Source organism: Lissotriton helveticus, chromosome 4_1, assembly GCF_964261635.1.
Source record: "Lissotriton helveticus chromosome 4_1, aLisHel1.1, whole genome shotgun sequence".
NCBI classification, from domain to species: Eukaryota; Metazoa; Chordata; class Amphibia; order Caudata; family Salamandridae; genus Lissotriton; species Lissotriton helveticus.
In genome coordinates, this window is record NC_136063.1 from 1,619,294,155 (window position 1) to 1,619,315,235 (window position 21,081).

Consider the following 21,081-nt stretch of genomic DNA (forward strand, 5'->3'; position numbering starts at 1 on the left):
ACAGGAGCACAGCAGGGCCAAGGGATGAAATGTGGTGCCACACCTGCGCAAAGAAGTCAGGGTCATCAGTGTTGGGTCCGTATAGAGCAGCAATCGTTAAGGGTTGGGCCTGGAGGGAGCCATGGAGGATAAAAAAGCGCCCAGAAGAATCGGTGATAACCTGGAAGCTCTTGACCACACAGCAACTTGGTTGGACATTCGATATGCAGGAGTAAAGATGTTAAGGCTGTAGGAGTGATCTGGATGAAAATTATGATCTCTGGGTAAAAAGAGATGTTTACGGCCAGTTACTAAATAAAATCACCTAAAAGTTGGTGAACGAAGAATAGGGAACTGCAATAGTGAGACACCATTCCACTATTTTTTACTGTGATGAGACTTACCCATTAAGAATGCAAGGACACTAATACTAAGGATACCCCTGTGTGGCAATAATTAGGAAAATAAAAGGAATTGACCATTGAAACTCTCAATACGGTCAACTGAATTTCCAAAGAAATCTGTAAGGCACACGCCTTAAGAAAGAATAATCCCCTGGTTTTTGGTGTGTAAGAAATGTTTGTATCTGCATAGGTCCTGAGGAAGGTGGTACAGAACCCACCGTAACGCGCGTCGACCTTGCGTGGAACCCATATTCTACATCTTATGGTCATAAATTTAGGCAGAAATAATTCTAATTCTGCCTATTTATGTTTAGATTTGTTCAGATACTGCATTGTATATAGAACGTGTGTATAGCAATAGGATTGGAATGAATGTGAGTGTATGAGTGGTATTGTATTTATTGTGTTTGTATAATCCAGGGTTTTTCTCTTTTTGTAATCATTTTTGTTGGTATTTGATGTAATATGTATTTTTTCATGAAATGATATATACCTAAAAAAGATAAAAATATTTTTAAGAAATGAAAATGAATAAACAAAGAATGATGAATTTATAAGAAAAACAAATGAATGACAAAATAAAAAACTAAAATGAAACTTATTAGCTCTTATTGTTGCTGTTGTGTATGAACAAAGTACCTATATATAAACCATGTTTATAATGAAAAGTAGATAGGTCTTGAGGGAATTTTTTCAATATTGCTTATTTTCTTTTCCCATCTTTTCCCTGACCTCAAAGTAACGCTAGAGTGGTCCCCTCCAATATGTAATAACCTGGAAGGTCTGCCAGGGGAGTCCCCTACGTATGAGGATGGAAACCCTTGAGAGTAATTAGAATAAAAGGAGAAATATGGTTCACCCCAGTGCCGAGAGAGGAGTCGGGAGGCAGATGCCGGGAGCAGATGAGTTTCGTGGAGCAGACAGCTGTCTACCATGCGTCTTTGGAGATGTGTATGCACCAGCCGAGCCTTGCGTTAATCATTGAGGCCACACACATTCCAAGACCAGAAGATTGTATCAGTCATTCAGGCAAGGCGACGAGGTTTAGTGACATGGAATGAGGTAAAAGTGGCTCGGGCACTTTTGCAGGTGTGCAGGAAAATGCCAGGTAGCTGGGGAGAGTGTAGAAAGTGCCAAGGCATAGGAGGTGCTAGTGGACAGTCCGTAAGGTGTCGTGACAGAAGGCAGGGCTTTGAGGGGGAACCAACCATACCCAAAAGCGGGAACAAGATGGCGACAGGTGCTGTGCGCAAAGGCACGGTGCTCGCAAGAGCAATTAGAGCGATGCAAGAAGGTGTGACAAAGCAGTGCTGGAGCAATATCATCAGACATGAGATAGAGCAATAAAATGCAAAGAACAAGAACAAATAAGCCCCAAAGAAAGGCTTGCAAATCCACCCAACCCCACCCTGGGGAACCACAACTGGGAGGGGAAAAGTTAATGTCCGAAGTGGGCCGAACTCTACATGGGGATAGCCCATAAGAATGACCTTCACCCTCGATGAGCATCTCCTGAAGTTCCCTATTTGAGGGCCCTGGCATTGCTGGAGCCCCCAAGAAATCTGTTTGTGGCTACATTTTTTAGATTGATTGTTTGTCCCACTGTGAACTGTACATCATCGCCCTGAAGAAGGTGTAGCCCCGTCCGGGGCCTTACACAGAAACGAGCGTCTGCGTTTGTTGTCATCTGGGGTCTATTTGCCTGATCTCTTGTCCATCCCCCTGATGACTGTGTTCCATCTATTACAAATATATCAGCTCATGGCTATTATGTACCTTTGTATTGGATGCCTAGTTGTGGTATAAGAGTTTTTGAAATGTTGGTATGTATGATGGTATGAGAGTTTTTGTATGATGTGGATATGTGGGACTATATTTGTAAAATCATGTGTTTTTTAGAAAAATCTCTGTGATTGTTATTAATATATTGAAAAAAATAAATTTCTATGGAATAAAATTTGTATCTATTTTTCATTATGTGCTGAATTGATCTATTTTTGTTTGGGTGGTTCTAAATGTATCAAAGGACCTCCGTGTGAGGCCTATATCTAATCTGTTTGGCAGGTATCTTTTCCCTTGTTACATTTTTCCTTCTCACGTCTGAGCATACCCGTCCCACTCGGCGTGACAAATGCAAAAACAACAGTTGATGGACAGAATGCAGATCAATGTCATACATTCACCCCATTTTAGAGATCTGTGCCTAAATCCATTGTTTTTTCTGCTCACCATGCCATTCCAGTTTGAATCCAGCCATATGCAATTCAGTCTTGACCCTGTGCCCCATGGGAACAGTCCAGCCGAACTGCCAAGCCAGGTCCTCCCTGGACTGGAAACAAGCATCCTAGGACCGGTTTTGGACTTTCAGCCCTCATCAGCCAGGATAGCTTGATTCCAATGGCTTAGTGGGCAAAAGAACGATGGATTTAACCCAGAACTTTTGACTAGGGGAGAATGTTTGCATTGTCAGCATTCCGTCTATCATTGGTCTGCTGTAACACTTTTCGCCCTAAGTGGGATGGGTATGCCCAGATGTGGGTCCCTTGCTCACTGTGCCACTGGATTTAAGCTAGGCTGGCAGAAGAAGGGTGACATACCCTGAAAATGGTCTCAGGAGGCTTGTTTCCGGTCCAGAGAGGACCTGGCCTGGCATTTCGGTCTGGACTGTTCCCATGGGGCACAGGGTCAACACTGATTTGCATATGGCTGGGTCCAAACTGGGGTGGCTTAGTGGGCAAAAGAACAATGGATTTAACCCAGGTTGTTTGACTGGGGGAGAATGTTTGCATTGTCAGCATTCCGTCTATCATTTGTTTGCTGTAACAGGTGAGAACAACAGGCAGGGAACCAGAGTAAAAAACAAGATACATTTATCGCTGGAGAAGTGGATGAAGTCCATCATTGTCACTTAGGACGCCGGAGGTTGAGTCCTGAGAGATGGCTGGAGTAGAGCGATGACTGCAGTCAAGTTTCTTGGCGAAGGAGAGCGCATCCTTGGGATCAGGGAAAACGAAAGTTTTGGAGCCTTGTTTGACATGTAGCTTGGCCGGATATACGAGGGAATAAGAGACTTGGTGATTTTGGAGGATCCATTTTGCACACAGGAACCCGCGGCAGGCAGCCTGCACCGCCAGAGTGTAATCCGGGTAAAAGGACAGGGAGTTACCATGATGACAAATCTCGCTCTTGTCACTGGTCATTCAGAGGATGGCCTTGCGATCTCGAAAGTTGACGGTTTTAACGATGATGGGGCGAGCAGGCAGTCCGGCGTCGGGTCGAGGGCTCGCTCCACAAACAAGACCGGGGAGAGCTCCTCACCAAACAGTTTGTGCACCAATTGTTCCACAAAATCCTCCATTCGCGTTCCTGGACTCAGGCACCCCTGTGATGCGTATTATCTCTAGGATTTTATCCATTGGCAGGAATTTTCTGACGATCCTGGATGGCGGCGTCTTAAACATCAGATACCCTTGTCTCGACATGCAGCAAGCGGTTATCATGCGTGTCCTCCGGCGATATGACCACATCAAGACGTGTAGAAAGCTGGTCCAGCTGGGCAGCTATGCCAGAGATGGCGGATTTGATCTCCAGCATGATGGCCTTGAGGTCATCCTCCTAGGAGACGGCGATCTCTGGGGGGGGGATGGAATCGCCTTCGTTGGCAAACGCGCTTTTTTGGTGGAGATAGGACGAAGAGCGCCGCCGGAATGCAAGGCAACAGTCTATAGAGCTACAAGGGCGACAAGCGGAGCAAGGAGATGGTACAGCAGGCAGGGCCCAAAGAGGCGAGCCGACGGTTAGTCTGTGCGCCACCAGGCAGGGAGCACGTGCAGTGGAAGCTGTGCTGGAGTCACAGGGGCTGCAGCTACGGAGAGCGGCGTGGCAGGGAGGCAAGGTGGGCGCGCGGCCTAACACACACGGGGCCAAAACCCTCAGGGCAGCAGAAGATGAAAGAGAAGGCAGGAGCAGTGGCCCCGCTGCGCGGCGTGCGCTACCCCCAACCAGGCCGCACAGCAAAGCTTGCACTCACCCTGTCCTCAGGAGTCAGGCGGCAGTCGGGCCTTCCCAGATGCTGGCAGCAGGATGAAGCGAGGAGGTCCACCCTGTGAGGCCGCAGCGCGTAGTGGTCCCCGAGGGCACCAGCAGAGGTGCAGCACTGAGCAGGAGTTGCGCCGGAGGCGGGATCCGGCGGGCCTCAGGTGGCCTGCGGGAGCGTGAAGTGATGGCTGGTGCGCAGCCACGTCAGGCTGGGGAGGGGTCCAGGCAGGAGGACGGGCCACAGAAAAGGCCAGAGGCTAGTGAGGGAGCGAAGAGTAAAGAAGGCCGCAACCGGGCTCTGATGAGGTGGCAGGCACACCACTAAGAGCCCAACAGCGGGTGGCAGTCACGGGGATGCGCCACACACGTTTCCCCGATGAAGCAATGACTGGTCCAGCGGGCGCCTATACAGGAACAGGCGGCGCCCGCCCTTAGCTCAACGGGCCGGGCGGTACGGCAAACAGGCCCCCAAGCCTTGCTGCCGGGAGCCCTCAGCGGGCAGCACACTCCCCAGGCCCCTCCGGCAGAGTAGAGGAGCGTAAGCCGGGTCGGCGCCCAGGCAAGGGCGAGTGGCAGCGGAGAGGCCTTATTGCAGTGACAGGAAGGCCCAGCCACGAGGAGCGGGCCCAGGCGCAGAACTCGGCACAGGAGCGCCGGAGCGGGCAGCAGCAAGCATCCATCAGCAGCCCGAAGCAAGGCAAGGGTGGAGATGCCAGAGCCAGGCAGACAAAGAGCCGTTATCTGCAGGATAATGCCGGATTGAGAGCTTGGCCGGCAGAGCCCACTTAGAGTGCGGCCATCTTCTAGCCGGACAATTCACGCCCCCATTGGATTGATATTTAGGCGGACAGGATATCTGTCACCATTGTGACGAAGTAACCCATCTGCCGAGATGTAAAAAAAGCTACGTTTTATTTCACAATCTCTTTTAAAGCTGAAGATAAAATGTGTGGCCCTTTAGTTTCAATCTGACCCAGTTAACTGGTGTGCCATTCTCATTTGGTCCATTCATAGTCCACAGAGTGGCTGTCCTATATATTTAAGCACAAGAAATGTACAATAAAAACACCTAGAAATGTAGGATTTGCTGTATTCAAAGGAAACAATGGTTTACCTACATTTATTTAACTTTTTAAAAACTATTTGGTAATTTTATGCCAAGCATAGCACAATAAACACCAGTTATTCAGCACCAAAGTGCCCAGGGGGATGAACGTGCTTGGATTTACAAATGCACGTGTTACGTTACAGCACCATTAAATGTTATTAGCCAAAGTAAAAAAATAATACAAGGCAAATCACAAGGTGTTGATAAAATAGTTTAATTTATCAAAATTCTATTACGCTGTACTACTCATAATTTGGAAAATCTTCCAAGGAACCTTTTTCACAAAGTACTTTAAAAGAGAAAAAGATATTACAAACATTGTGTTTTTGAGAAAGAAAAACCTCAACATCAGTCAACTTAATACTGTGAAAATAACGCCAGTCCCCTTAATGCCGCAATATAGTCTTGGCTATGTTTGCTTCACAAATTCCTCTTTAGTCTGCAACGAAACAGCATCAATGTGGGTAAATTTCTGAAGTTCTCAAAGTAACAACATAAAGCTACAGTATAATGCAAATTTCTAGTACTTGTATTGGGGTATCACCAACACCGCATCACAGGGCATATCCGTACATTTCCTGGTACTACAGCCACCAAAACTTTGGGCCTGTTATCATAGTTGCCTCTTTTGACCGAAGCCACCAGGTGAGTGGGAAAAAAGTGTTGCATTACGTTCCGAATTCTCTGGGACCCTAAAACCACTCCAGATTGGGTAAATCTTGGAGAAATTACCCGCCAACCCGGTTTGGCCACTCATGTGTCAGCTGGCTAGAGTTCATATGGCTGTGCTTGTATTTTATGCATTAAGCCAGCTACATCCTTATTAACATTTTTATTACGCTCCCCCCCCTACTAAATATACAATCATCAGTATGGCACCGGGCATGTGTTCTGCTGGGGCATTGCTGAAAGGATGTTAATTTGAACAAATCAGTGCACTTGGTAGTGAATGGTGTTATATATCCTGATTTTAGCAGATAAAGTGGTCGAGTGGGGTAGTTCAAGGAAGGATACATCACACTTTGACCTCATCTCACAAAAACCAGACGAGATGTACAACACTTTTCAAATGAAGTGATGTGAACAAGTCCTCCGGAAAAGCAGAGGACACAGTGCCAGATGCAATTGTCCTGGTCTGATATACAGAGATCATTACCGCTATCTATCCGCCATCAACTTGCCGAGCTTCGCACAAAAGAGGTCTCTTTGCACAAAATACCAAAAATAAACCAAGAGTGTAAGCTTAAAGTGTTCACATACAATTATCTGTGCAAAAGGGACATTCAGGAGTAGAGAGGCACAAATGGCAGCAGTTTTAATTCTGAAATGCCCAGTAACGTGATCATTGTTTTCCCACTTCTCATGAGGTTGAGAGTTCCATCTGGTTATTTTGGTGTTATTAATTAATTTGACATTCATAGGAGATTAATATTGTATACTGAAGTAATTAATTATGTTTTTCTATTTTTTAATTCACGTTTGTAATTTATATTGGATGAATAATTATGCCTGGGTCTGATATAAATTTAGTTTTTCTATTCTATCTCCAAAGTTGTGCCTTTATTTATTGGGATAAACACCCATACCCCCCTTTTTAAACCGTTCCCCCTTTTTAAAAAAATATATATATTTTTCATATTTCTTGAATTCTGAATTTAAGCTTCCATCCCGGTGCATAGCGGTGGCTACCAAAGTCTGCCAAATATAATACGAAGAAAGCATTCCACATTTAAATAAAAGAAACAAGCTGACACTCCGAAATAAGAATCACCATGTTAAATCCAATGACTCATTTTGGTGTAACGGCTTCTGTCAGATTTGACAAACGCAGTTACAACGAAACATGTAATTGGATTAAACGTGGTGATTAATATTTCAGCGTGTCAGCTTGTTTCTTATATTTAATTCTGGTACTCTTTATTTTTATAATCTATGATGTAAATGTTATTTGCGGGGTTAATAACCTATTTCGCATTAAAAAACACACACACACACTTTTCCGATTTAAAGTTAATTTTATCTTTCACCTTAATTTCTTATCTGTCTTCCTGACATTATTGTTTGTATATTTCTTAAACCCATGAATATTGGAACAAAGTTTTACATCCCAATGTTTCTTTCAAAAACAATGTAATCACATCACCCAGTTGGAGACCGCAGAAAAGAAACCACTTGTACGGGGGCAGAACACCGCTCCGATTGCTTCTAAAGCTACAGACGTCAAATGCAAAAGACATGAAAAAGACAACCATCATTCTGAAGTGTCACGCATAATTCTATATAGATTAGCACACACCTAATAAGAATTCTGATGTTTGGGATAGTGTTTTCTGTAAGGTGTAGCATTTAACCCTGGCCTAGTATTTCCAGCATTTGACGAGGTTCTGAAAAGCAGAGATGCAATCAACGTAGTTATTCTTTAACTTATTTAACTAAAAAAAACAAATTCCTGTCAACGCAAACCACATAAACGTTTGTTCTTGGAAATGATCTTAAAGTATTTTTTACATGCCCCTACATTCTCCATGCCACATCCACCTTACCTCAGGCACTAGAAGCTTACAAATCCTAAAGTAAACTCATAACTGAGAGGGCACATCCTTGTGACAATAGGACTATGTCCTGAGGTTTGGCTTTGTATACACTCAGGGCACTCAATGACATTTTGCAATGGAATCTCCTCAGTTGAGTTTGTTGCACCATGTCAAAGAAGTAAAATAGCATTTAACTAACTTAGATCCAGAAGAAAACAGAAACAACATACTATATAGCTGAATAAAAGCGGTAAATCTGGGAAAGTAAAACTTGCTGGGTTAGTGGCAAACAACATTTCGTAGTATGTTTAGTAGTGCTACTAAAAGGATATTCACAAACCTATGACTGTAAATCATCGCCGCCACCTCTCCTATCTTTTCTACTTTCAGATCCTCACACAAGTAGGTTTATTATTTAGTAGTAAATGTGGGAGGAACTAAGGGGATTGGTTTACAAATAGGGCATACCTACTACAAAATTTGAGGGGTTTAATGAGAAGTAGGGGGTGTGTTAGGGAGGGACATATGCCAACCCACAAAAGAGTAAACCCATTACTATTCACGAAGTGCCCTTCTAAAGTTACCACAGCCAAAAGGGACCCAAAATGATAGTAAATTACTGAAGTAAGTCCAGCACCACACAACGCAAGCCCCTGGTGCTGAAACATGTTCCCTAGAAATCAATGAAGGTAGGGGCTTAAAATAAAATCCCACAAAAAGAAACATTAAAATAAATGAAAATTATTGAAAATAGTTAAATATAAATTAATATAATCTAATGTTAAATATATATAAATAAAACATTTCTTTAATTGTAAAATATTTTAACAACCTTTGTTTAATTTGACAACATTAATATAACAATATTTTTTATTAAAATATAATTACTTTTAATTCTATACATCACTTTTCATAGTTAATGCATCATATTTTTTACTGTACGTGGTAATGTATTTTTAATTTAAACTTTAGAAAAATAATTTTTAGTTAATTTTTAAAATGAATTACAGGTTTAACTTAAAATTAAGTTAATAAAGCTGTAAGATTTTGTTAATTTTGTTCTACATTTAAAATAAATATATACACTTAATTTAAATAATACTGGACATGCAAATGTTTTTATTAATTTTTCAAGTTTAAAATAGTTTTTCTTTGTACTTGCTCTTACACTTTTCCATAGTTGCTGTCGAGTTGGAAATCTCAATATGGTAATATACAGGGAAACTTTACAAAAGTTTATTAAAGCTGGAAAAAAACTAATACAATATTTTTATATCCAATATTAATGTTTAAATTAATGTCAAACTTTAATTTTCAATGTAGAAAAAATACTACAGCACTGATAACTTTGATTTAAATCTTTAATTGCAACATATTACATTATATAAAAACATATTTTGCTGCAGTTTAAATTAAAAAAACTCCAACTAAAAATAAAGCACATTAAAAAAAAGTATCCATTAAAAATGATTAAAGTAATTTATATAATTTAAATTAATTTATACTTTCATTAAAATGTTACGTTCATTTTTAAATTAAAAATAGGTTGTTAAAATGTTTTATAATTAAATAATAAATGTTTTATTTTCAGCTTTTTCTAACAATAAATATTTATTTATATTTTTTACCATTTGGAATAATTTAATGTAATAAACATTATTTCCTTTGGGGTGTTATATTTCAAGTCCCTACCTCTTATTTTCTAGGAGAGGGTTTTGCAGTACCAGTGATTGGCTACATGTGGTGCTGGACTTACTACTATTTCTTTTTGGCAATAGTAACTTACACTCATAGATTTGGCTCCATGCTCATTTTCAGGAGGTAGAGGCGTTCAAGTCTACACTTTTGAGTATGTTTACACGTAGATTTTGTGAGTAGTCAAAAATAGTAAAGTAACTCAAAAGTGTGAGAGTAAACAAAGTGTACTTTACCTTTGTGAATGGCTCGGGATATTTGTAGGGAATGTCCAGATTTGGAAAGTGGTATAAACTTCTATATGTTTAGGGTAACCCTTGGACCAAAAAAGTGACAGATTCATGTCTTGATGTGATATACAAGTTATGAAGTACATATTCCGAATGGCAAAATATTACAAGTGATGGCATGTCACACTTTGGTTGATGCAGACTGAACAGTTGCATGATTTCTTTTGTGCCTTAGTTGCTTATTAGGATTCTCTCTTTCCAGGAATTATAGTAGAAAGCAGTCCTGGCCGCAAGTATCCAATCTGAAGCTTTTACATGTATTCTCAGCTCATTTGTAACGGAACGATATTTATGTATAAACCTCACTAAGGCCCAATGGATTAGTAGAACGTATGCATATGAAAAGCATTTTAGAATATATGTTAGTGTCCTCCTAAAACAACCCAGAGGAATGGAATACTTGTAGTTCTAAGGAACAATTCTGCTATAGTGCGAAAGGAAAGGTGTACTTGGATTGTTGTCTGCATTTGTTATAGCACAGGAGGAAGGTATTTTGTTTCCTTTGGTAAACCTGAAAATGTCCACCTCGTTGCTTACCAACCCCCATTTTCTGCAGTAGGCATAGGACCGATGTGTACTTTACGGAGCTGAAGTACATTGCTAACCAAGAAGACAGCTTGGTTTTACAATGGACTCCTAAACAGGTTCCTTTTCACCAAAGGATACCAAAGAATCAAGATTTTTGCTTCCTTCAGACTTTAATGCAGTTCTGTGTAATGTCCTTTGAATTATTCCACTTTACAAGTATCCCAGGGAATGTAGCACAATCAACCAATCAGAAGGGGCTGCTTAGCACATAATGCCCTCTTATAACAGAGCAACTGGGTCTACCTTCATGCACAAATACACATCACAAGGTACATTTTCAGCATAACCTTACACTACCATTTCTGTTTAAGAAACTCATTGTGAAACATATTTTCAAAAAGAAAACGTCTTAAAAAAATTAGGTCACTCTTGCCATCACGACTAAGGAGCTACATACAAAAAAACTGAATTGCTGATTAAGACCACCAACATTGACGCAGTGATAAATCCCGGCCTGTTGCCATAGTGTTCATGTACTGCCCTGTGTTGACAAGCTGCTGCATCATATTCACAGCTTCATATCCAAGGCATAACACAATCTAAAGCAATGTGTTGAACAAGACTTGAATTAAAATCCCCTCCATCTTCTTTCTGTGTCTACTAGATAACTGCAGTGGCATGCCTTAATTAAGTGCACTGCTAAGTTCACTTGTTGGCACACTCCTCATCAAACCACCAATAATAAAATAGTTCTCTGTGCTGGCACGCTGATCTTGCATTCGCAGGTCTTTCAACGCTTGATGCTCCGAGTGATGCTCACCGGAAAACAATGTATTTTCACCATATTTGTAAATATCTTACTAAGGCACTGATTACAAACGTAACCAGCAAAGACCGACCCTTCCCTCCCCATCCTTTCATGGTGAATTGACTGCATACTCCAAATGTCCCTTTGGTGCTGTACATACAAAATACAGACGTGCACATAGGAGCAGCACATCTGCCAGATTATTGTTACAGTTCATCGTGGTGTTGTTCCTCATCTTTCAATTTGAACTCTTCTGCAGTCATTTTCCCATCTTCATTACGGTCTTGATTCTTGAACATATTTTCAATAATTTTGGCAGAGTCAAAACCTGGGGCTAGTTTCCCTTTGCCTGCCTCCACTTGAGCATGAATGTATTCAGAGAACTGAAATGAGAACAAGTTTTACAGAGTTATTAATTGGGAATCAAAACAATCTTCGGCATGTGTAAGAAAAATGCATGCACTTATAGTTTGAATATTTATTCAGTGCACATAATCATATTTTCACAGTTCTAGTGTCGCAAACTGCTCATCATGAACTCTGTATGACCCATAAATGTATTTGATCTCTTCCTTGTTAGAATCCAATCTGAATCTTTCACATGTAGTCTCAACTCATTAGTAATGGGACAATACTTATGTAAAACCCTCACTAAGTTCATTTCAAGTTCAGATTCAATGTTGACTTGGACTAGTAGCGTGTTAACCAATTCTCTTTGCCACATGTCCTCTTGACATTGCAGTGATGAACATGTTGATTCTTGGACATTGCCAGTGAACTGGAAAGCCGACTTGAGTATATGTACTGGGCCCTGATGATTATGGGTTCCCCAGCTACTTCATGGCTTCACTCAAACTAAAGATGTTTGGTATCAAACATCTCATATTATTATGCCCACTCTGATTCCAGTAATGGATTTATTAATACATGCACCTTAGAGATGCTCCTTGAAAACCTATCGACTACTAGTGTACTGGCTTACTGGTGTCGACCAGCCTGCCACCACAGACAGGTTTTCTAACCCCCTGCAGGTGAGAGCCCACACTCTCTGAGGGCAGAAACAATGCCTGCTCCGGTCAGAGGTGTTGTCACCTCACTCCAAGCAGGATGGTTATGTAATCAGCAAATCAAGGTAGGAGGATTCAAAGGCCTCTGCCACCTTTGATATGTGACCCAGGTTTCCCCAGACAAGGATCATGTCACCCCCTGCCCAGGCTCATTTGGCACAGGACAGGCGAGGAAATCAGCTGGCCTGGAGGCATGTTTCCTACCAGACTAGTTCCACCACTAAGGTGGGCTACCTGATGTGATCTTGGCTTTTGGTGAAATTAGGCTCACTTGGTCAGAGTTAAGCCCACTTCCCACAGGAAGCAGTCATATAGAGGATGTGGTCACCCTAAAGGTAAGTAGCCCATTGGCTACTGCCTGTCACTCCCCTTAATGCCCCTAAATTGAGTATTTAGGACACACTCCTGATGCCATGAAGTTAGATTCAACGGACACAGAAGAAGAAGACAAAGAAAAGCCTCTAAAACTAGAACGGAAGACTAGCTGTGGACATTTGGCACCAAACCCTGCCTGCCTGCACCAGTCTCGACCATCATGAAGAAAGCGGCTAGCCCTGCAGCTGAACTCTACCAAGAACCCCGATGGACTGCCAGCCCATCACAAATTGCCTGAAATCTCCCTTGGAGTGGAGGAGCTACTCTCCTGCAGTGCAACAAAACAGCAGAGTACGGTCTACTAGACTACCACTCCCCAGTCGTACAGATGCAGCAGCCACCCAGGAAGAGGTCACAGTGCTCTGGAAGGTCAGATCCCTCTCCCCACCAAGTGAGAAGACGCCAGGACCAACCGGAGCCGCACATCACCACTACCGACCCCTTGCAGCAACCAAGGCCTGTTTAAGTCTGATCTGGACTCTAACAGCACCTAGACGAGCGGCCGCCGAGGGATGTCTATACTGCAGAGACCCACTTCCAGAGTGGCCCAGCTGTTCTGATCTTTGCACCCTCAATCGGCAAGACTGACAACCGCAAGGCCCTGCAACGTAACAACCCAGCCGACCAAGCCCCTCTGCATCCGAGCCCCCTCAGCCTAGGTTCCCGAGAACCAACTGTACTTCCTTTCTACCAGGACCCTTGGGAACCAAGCCCTCCATTCAGAGCTCCCGGACTTGTCCCCAAATCCTTCTCTGTAGCCGGTTTCCAGGCGGCACGCTTCTTTCCACCGGCGTAGTGCGCATGGCTACAAACCCGACCAGTACCTCTGCACCTGAAAGCCCCGGGGCAAGTAACAAGAAACTGCTGCTGGTACTTAGGCCCCCTATGACCTTAAGTCCTGAAGGAGACCCCCAGAAACAGAACGCAAATACAACTTTTGCCCTTTTTCCCCCATGAGTAACGATTGCTGTGTAAAGACGCATTTAACCCCTTGAATGCTGGGGCTATTCCCCTGCTGTGCTGGGGGCGCGCACAGCGCCCCCATGCTGGCTCGTCATGAGCCACGGTGCTCCGGTGCTCACGACGAGCTGAGCTCGTCACGACTACGCCCTTTTAATAGAACGCTTAGCACAGCAGGCGAATTAGCCCAGCGTGCGAGCGTTCCACGGGCCATGACGAGCTCAGCTCGTCATGAGCAATGGAGCACCGTGGCTCATGACGAGCTGAGCTCGTCATGAGCATGGGAGGGGTTAAGTGAACATTTTAATTACCTGTAAAATTTGATAGTACTTACTTGCTACCAAAGTTCTTGTATCAAAATGTATTTAAAAATATGAGTGATTTTCTAAACTTGTCTCGGAGTGGGCGCCTCATTTATTGCTTCTGTGAGTACAACAAATGTTTAGCACTAATCTCTGGTAAGCCTTAGCTGCTAGCCGACATTACTACAAAAGAGAGCATTTAGTGTTATGGTTTTTGCTTCTGTAAACCGATATGGGTTGACTGAACTATCTACACAGTGTATCTAGTTTTGGTCCACTATATAGAGAAGCAACTTCCTATACTTCTGTACTGTATGTCTTCAGCACTGTCATGTAGACATACATTAGGGACGAGATGGCAGGTTGTTTGTGCAGAGATAGTGGATTGCGGGACTACACTATGTGAGTAACCTAAACTTAATGCTGCATCTGCAACACCATCTTCCTCATTACATGCGAGGCAATTTTCAGCAATGGAAGAACCTTGAACAAAGGAAACTCAGAACATTTAGCCACAGGCATTTCTCTGTTTGGGATGACAAAGCTAAGGGGCAAATTTACTAGAAACACAAAGAGGAGCAACAACCAAAGTTGCAGCACGCAGCCATATTTACTGAATATGGCCTGCTGCTGTTATCTTCCCCATACACTCAGGTACAAACGGGGTGCTTAGTACCATGCACACAACTTTGCATCATGGCTCACAGGTTTGTGCATCATATCTAGCATAGATTTTGTAGTATAAAACCCTGTAGCAAGGCAGCTTTTAAAACATTTCACACATTGGATGTGTGCTGTACAGTGTAGCACAAATGCAATGTGTGAACTGGAGAAATGCATATATTTCTCCAAGGTCGTGCCTGACTGAAGGAGACATTATTTTCTGATGAAAAAACATCTCACAATTTTAGTAAATGCGTCTGTGTCCAAAAACATTGGTGGTTGCGCTGGAACGTCGAAGACCCTCCCAAGCAACACTCTCTTGAATCAAAGTGGCACAAGGCACAAAGAGCTAATTTTCCTAAAAAAACAGACTCTTTTCCCGCACAAAAGGTTTTTTGCTGGAAAGTAAATACGCTTTCTAGGATTCATGCGACCTTGTATCACATTGCGTGACCTTGTGGCAACGCAGTCTTGATACATTTGCCCCTATGTGTCACTTTTAGAAAGGACTTGCAATGAATGCATACCAAACTCACCCAAGTGTCTGCTTTGCATGTAACATTGACAAGAACGTGCCTTGGAAAACACTTGCACTGCTTTGACCTTAACTGCGTGTGTTTGGGTGCCTCTTAGGGCCCAATTACAAGTGGCCGGAGAGGAATTCCCACGTGACAGACCTTGCATCATGACTACATAACAAAGACAATACTTCAGAGACTGCCCTCCTAAAACCCTTTCTTTGCTGGAAGTTTATTAATGTTCTGACAAAGAAAAATAAGAATAATGCTATTCTCTGAACCTCAGAGCTGCTATGGTCAACTGTCACAGGACTGGAACCCAGATGAGACCATGTTAATGAGGCAAAAGATTACATGTGAAGTTCTAGTGCCTGGGCAAGTACCTCTGCCAAAGGAAGTGAGGAAATTGGGGACACAATGGCAGATTACTACAGTTGTAGAGTCCAAGCTACTTGTGGGATACTTGTAAAGCGCACTGTTACTCTACCCGAGTGTCCTGGCGCTGTAGACCGCTGGGGAACCCGTCCTGGTTTTCCCTGTGAGATGGTCCCTTTCTGGGTATCTCCAGGGTGAAACCAGGCATCCCCGGCGTCTGTGGGGGGCCGTTGTAGAGATGAGGCAAGCTTAATGCCCAGAGTTACCGAGTGTGTTCCCTGGTTAGAGTAGGCACTGAGGCGAGAATTATCGAGTCCGTTGACCCTGGTCCAAGACCCTGCCGCGTCGGGAATTGAACCCTGGTCCCGGGCCGTTCTCTGCTTACAGGTCTGCCGCCTCTAACCAGTGAGCCACACCTCTCCACAGCTTGTACCGTATAGCTTGCACATCTTACTAAATAGGAGCCAAAGAGAAGAACAACCAGATGTGGGTCACCCAGCTGAACGAAGGAAGGAAGACTTTCTGTGGATCTGAAAGTCCAGGTTACCACCTTCCGGTCCAAGGAAGAAGAGAGAACACAAGAGGCGGTGGGTTAAGAGGCCCTTGAGCAAGATCAACAGAAGTGGAAAGGCTCCACAACTGCCACTGGGCCCTGCATCTGGGAGCACCCACTAGGCCAGGACCAGTAGGCTGAGTGATCAGCTGATCTCCAACAGTAGGGGAGCTGCAGGCAGTCCTCTCTGGAGTATGATAGCAGGTCTACAGCAGATACCAGGAGGAGTGGGGCTGACACACACCCAAAGTAAAACTAATAGGAGGTAGGGCCCCGTGCCTAGCTGCCCTCTTCGGGGGTAGAATAATGCTGTAGGAAGACATACAGCTGTGTCAGGCTTTAGTGGTGAATAACCTGTGAAAAGGAGCAGATAGTGGAAGTGTGGGCCCAGCACCAGAAAGCAGCCTGGGTGGATGCTGAAGTCCCCCAAAGCAGTTCTTTTAACAGGGGTTCTCTATGGGGATTGATCCGCACTGACAGTTACAACTCAACAATAGAGAGTTATTCACTCTTAGATAACACACTTTTGTATAAATCATGCAAATGTAATTTGCTTTAATTCATTGTAGGATTGGGGCTTCTATGTTTCCTTTGGGTGCTCAGTTGACTTTTCACAGGGCATTGACCTGGATGCCCCTGGGAGACGACCGTGAACATTTTTAGAGACACACCCGCATTGAATTAGCACACAAGGAATGCAAGAAGTCACATATTTTAACTAGGACTGCATACTACTACTTATGCTTTGATTTTCCGTTTTTGTTCTATGTTGATTTACAAATTATAATGGTGTGACAATCCTACATTCAATAAATGCAGATGGCAATAGCGGCTGATTTGTTAACTTGGTTCAGTCCTTGAGAAACACAAGCAACAGGCGGACAGTGAACCTCAACAGGGTGCCGCACCCACACCCTTATATCCCCAAACAAAAGTACGTTGGACAATGTATATATCATGTAGTGTGCGCTACCCTGTATGCACCCTCTGTCCAAAGGATGCTACCCTCATCAAGGGAAATAATTTAAAACATCACAACCAAGGTGCAGCACAGTCAACGTATTCATGATAATTTTAAAAAATAGCAATTAGCCATGACGATATCCAAAGAGTATTCCTCCTTTATTCATTCGACTGTATATTAAAAGACAGGAAAATTCCATGATAATCCATTCGAGTCTGACTGCGTGTTCAGACCAGGAAGGATTTTTCCTGTTAGTGTATGTCACCGCACCAATCAAAGTGCTTTTACATGGAGATTGTGCCCTTCGGATCATGATGCCTGGATTGTATGAAAACGGACATACAAAACCCACAATTGGATGGAATGTAACTTCAAGTTTTTGACTTTTAGTCAATCGCTGTTCAGGTGGATTATCATGGAATTTTCCTGTCTTTTAATATACAGTCGATTTGTTCACATTTTTAAAAACAGAGCTGGAAGAATTTTGTGTTTACTTTACCAAAAAATTGACCTGAAGAAGTCCGATTTCTTTGGACGAAAAGCGTTGGCTGGCTTTTACGGTGTTAAAAAGAAGCATGAATAAAAGAGGAATGCTCTTTGGATTTACGAAAGTCGTCATGGCTAATTGCTATTTTTTTAAATTATCATTAATATGTTGAATGTGGTGTACCCTTGTTTCGGCCCTTATTGAGAGACCTCGACTGCTTGTGTTTAGTTTCAAACTGAACATACGCAAATCAGAGGCTTTGAGCTTTAACATTCCAAGGGCGCACCCAGTCTGGCTGACACACCAATCCCGATTTAGGTGAAACACCTCTTCCGTTTGATAATTGAGGATACACTGAACTCCAACCCCATCTGGCTTGTTCTTGAAAATCGCTGTGATTAATTTTCACTGTCCTTAATTTTTGGAAGTACATTTTGGCGTACATTTCTGATTGTCTCTGGCATTTTACAAGTTAAGTCCTGATGGTGAGCCGATAATTTTAGTGGATCAAAACGTTATTGATAGATTGTACAGACCCACTATAATAATTTGAAATAGCTGGACTTTACTGATTCTTTGAACTGTGACACACATTTTTCACATTTTGTCACTTCCACTTATAGTTAGGAAACAGAATTTAGAAAAACTTAAACATTCACTGAAAAAAACAAAGGTTACAGGAACGTTTAAGTTGGGCTCTGATTTCAATTGCACAAAACCAGTGAAAATCAGCAGCTATAATTACCTGTGCTAACCATAACTTCAAGCCCCTGCAATGCACTGCCTAGGACCTCACATATTATATCACTTATGACATGGTCAGTGATATCGCTGATGACATCTTAAATGACATCACTGATGACAGCATCCACAGAAACGCCATACACCCACTCATACCTCTACAACCTCACATAAACCCAATCACATACCGGCACAACCACCACATACCCATTCACAGGCCAATAAAAGTATTCACACAACCACTCACTCATCCATACGCCACTAACACACCCACTCACTCAAACAACCACTCACTCCCCCATACAGCTACTCATACAACCAGTCACTCACCCACACAGCCAGTCACAGAACCACACACTTACCCAGGGCTTTAAGTGGGCCGGGTCTGAGCACCGGCAGTTTTTTTAAGGAGGCCTCGAAACGGGTCTCTATCGGGCTCTGTTTTGTGCCTTGGCACAGGAGGTCAGTTTTTTTTTTCCGAGCGTTGTAGGGGAAGGGAAATCCTTTAAAGAGAGTGATTTTCTCTCTGGATTTCCCTTCTCTTTTCGGAACTAAGGAGCAGCAACATTGTCGTAATGTGACCAGGGCTTTATGTGGAAGCTTTTTGAATTTAATATACAAGCAACAGTTGCTGCTTATCTATCTTATGCAACTAACAACCATTGACAAAGCCAATAGTCCTGCCTTGATGTAAGTATGATGTTACTTGTTGAATCATATATCTGGATGCAATGACAGAGACTGCAAAATACCAGGCGGGTGGCACACTATGCTGAGCACAAACTTTTAGCTTATGTGATTTTAAGCCACGCCCTAATTACATTGGCCACGCCCCCCTGAAAGACCCCCCAGTTTTTTCATCCCACTTAAAGCCCTGCACTTACCCATACAGCTTCTCACACACCCACTTAACCACTTATATGGCCACTCACACACACACTCACTCATACAGCCTTTCAACACAGCCTCTCACTCCCCTTTACAAGCACTCACAAACCCTCACAACCACTTACATACCCATTCACACATAGATACATGTAGTACCACATCAGCTCACTCACCCAAACAGCCATTCACACAGAGAAACATTCTCCAATACAGCCACTCACACACCAACTCACTTAACCATACACCCACTGAAACAGCCTTTCACTCACCCATACAGCCACTTACACACCCAGTCACTCACTCATACACCCATTCAGAGATCCACTCACTCACCCATATAGTCATTCACACACCCAGTCACTCACGTATACACCCATTCAGACCCAGACTCACTCACCCACTCACTCACCCACCCATACAGCCACTTACTCATCCATACATGCACCGACATGGCCAGTTATTCACCAATACAACCACTAAACCACACAGGTACTTAAACACCCACTTATACACCCATGCAGCCACTCACACACATATACAGACATTCAGACACCCACTTACACACAGATACACACAGTGACACTCCCACTCATATATAAACTTTTGTAGTTGCATGGTGTACGTGTTTACCAATCGTAAACTTTTAGAAAACTCTTGCACTCACTGGATGATATCATCAATGATGTCACTGACCATGTCATGAGTGATGTAATATGTGAGGTCATAAGCAGTGCATTCCAGGGGCATAAGTTATAGTTCCCTCAGGTAACTGCTGAATTTCACTGAGTTTGTTCAAGTAAAATCTGAGCCTACCTATAACATCCTTATAGCCTTTGGTTTTTTTCTGTGAATTTCTACGGCTTTTTAATTTTATTTCATAACTATAATGTCCCTGTTACCTTTGGTTATTTCAGTGAAGGTATAAGGTTTTTTAATGCTATTTCCTACTTATAATATCCCTGTAACCTTTGGGTTTTTTGCGTGTAATTTTCTATGATTTTTAAAGTTGTTTCCTACCTATAATGTCCTTGTAACCTTTAGCTTTTTTAGTAAATTTAAAAGTTTACATTTTTTTTATTTCCGAACTGTAATCTGTAACCTTTTGAGAGCGGGTGAGTGAGTGCCTCACCAGCGTGTGTGAGTGTCTCAGTAGGTGTCGTAGTGGGTGCATGAGTGTCTGATTGGGTATGAGAGTGTCTGAGAGGGTTTGCGAGTGGGTATGAGGGTGTCTGGGTGGGTTTGCAAGTGCATCCATAAGTGTGTGAGTCAGTCTGTGAGTAAGTGCATAAGGTCCTCATGCCAGCACCCCACTCCGAAGGTCCTCCTGTCCAGCTTGCCCGCAGTTTGCAACCCTGTGCTGCCTTCCATTTTTTAACCTCCTCTGTTCATTTTTCTACATCTTCCCTGCTCGCTCCTGTCCTCTGTTTTGCCTCTTTCTGTCCATTATTTCGCCTCTTTCTGACCTTTATTTTGCTCCTTCTGCTTGTTTCTGACCTTTATTCTGACGTCGCATCCACAGAGCCCAGATACCCCTAGAGGTGACAGTGATGCGTTATACAAATGCTGGTCGATTTTTTTCCCTGAGCAAAACTATTTCTGTGAGATGAACTGAATTAAACTGTTTTCGTTATTAATCAGGGAATAACAAAATGATTTGTTCTGGTTTCGTTAAAAAAATGTTTTCTTCCCTTTTTGCACAAGTACAGACTTTCTGTTAATTGGCTCACACAGGTACCACTATTTCAAAATCCTCAGGAACATTAAACTGACCAATGACAGTGCGGGCATTCAAGGAGATGTCACA

The 21,081-nt window shown here is 42.9% G+C and overlaps 1 protein-coding gene across 1 annotated transcript in view; it reads right to left on the bottom strand.

Annotated features, from left to right (window-relative positions):
- Positions 1–5,727: 5,727 nt before the first annotated feature.
- FKBP9 (FKBP prolyl isomerase 9) overlaps positions 5,728–21,081 on the bottom strand; it is a 187,303-nt gene continuing 171,949 nt past the window's right edge. Inside the window, exon 10 of the mRNA XM_078688242.1 lies at positions 5,728–11,767. Within this exon, the coding sequence (XP_078544368.1) occupies positions 11,591–11,767 (177 nt within the window). The 3' untranslated portion in view covers positions 5,728–11,590. The remainder of the gene's footprint in view (positions 11,768–21,081) is intronic.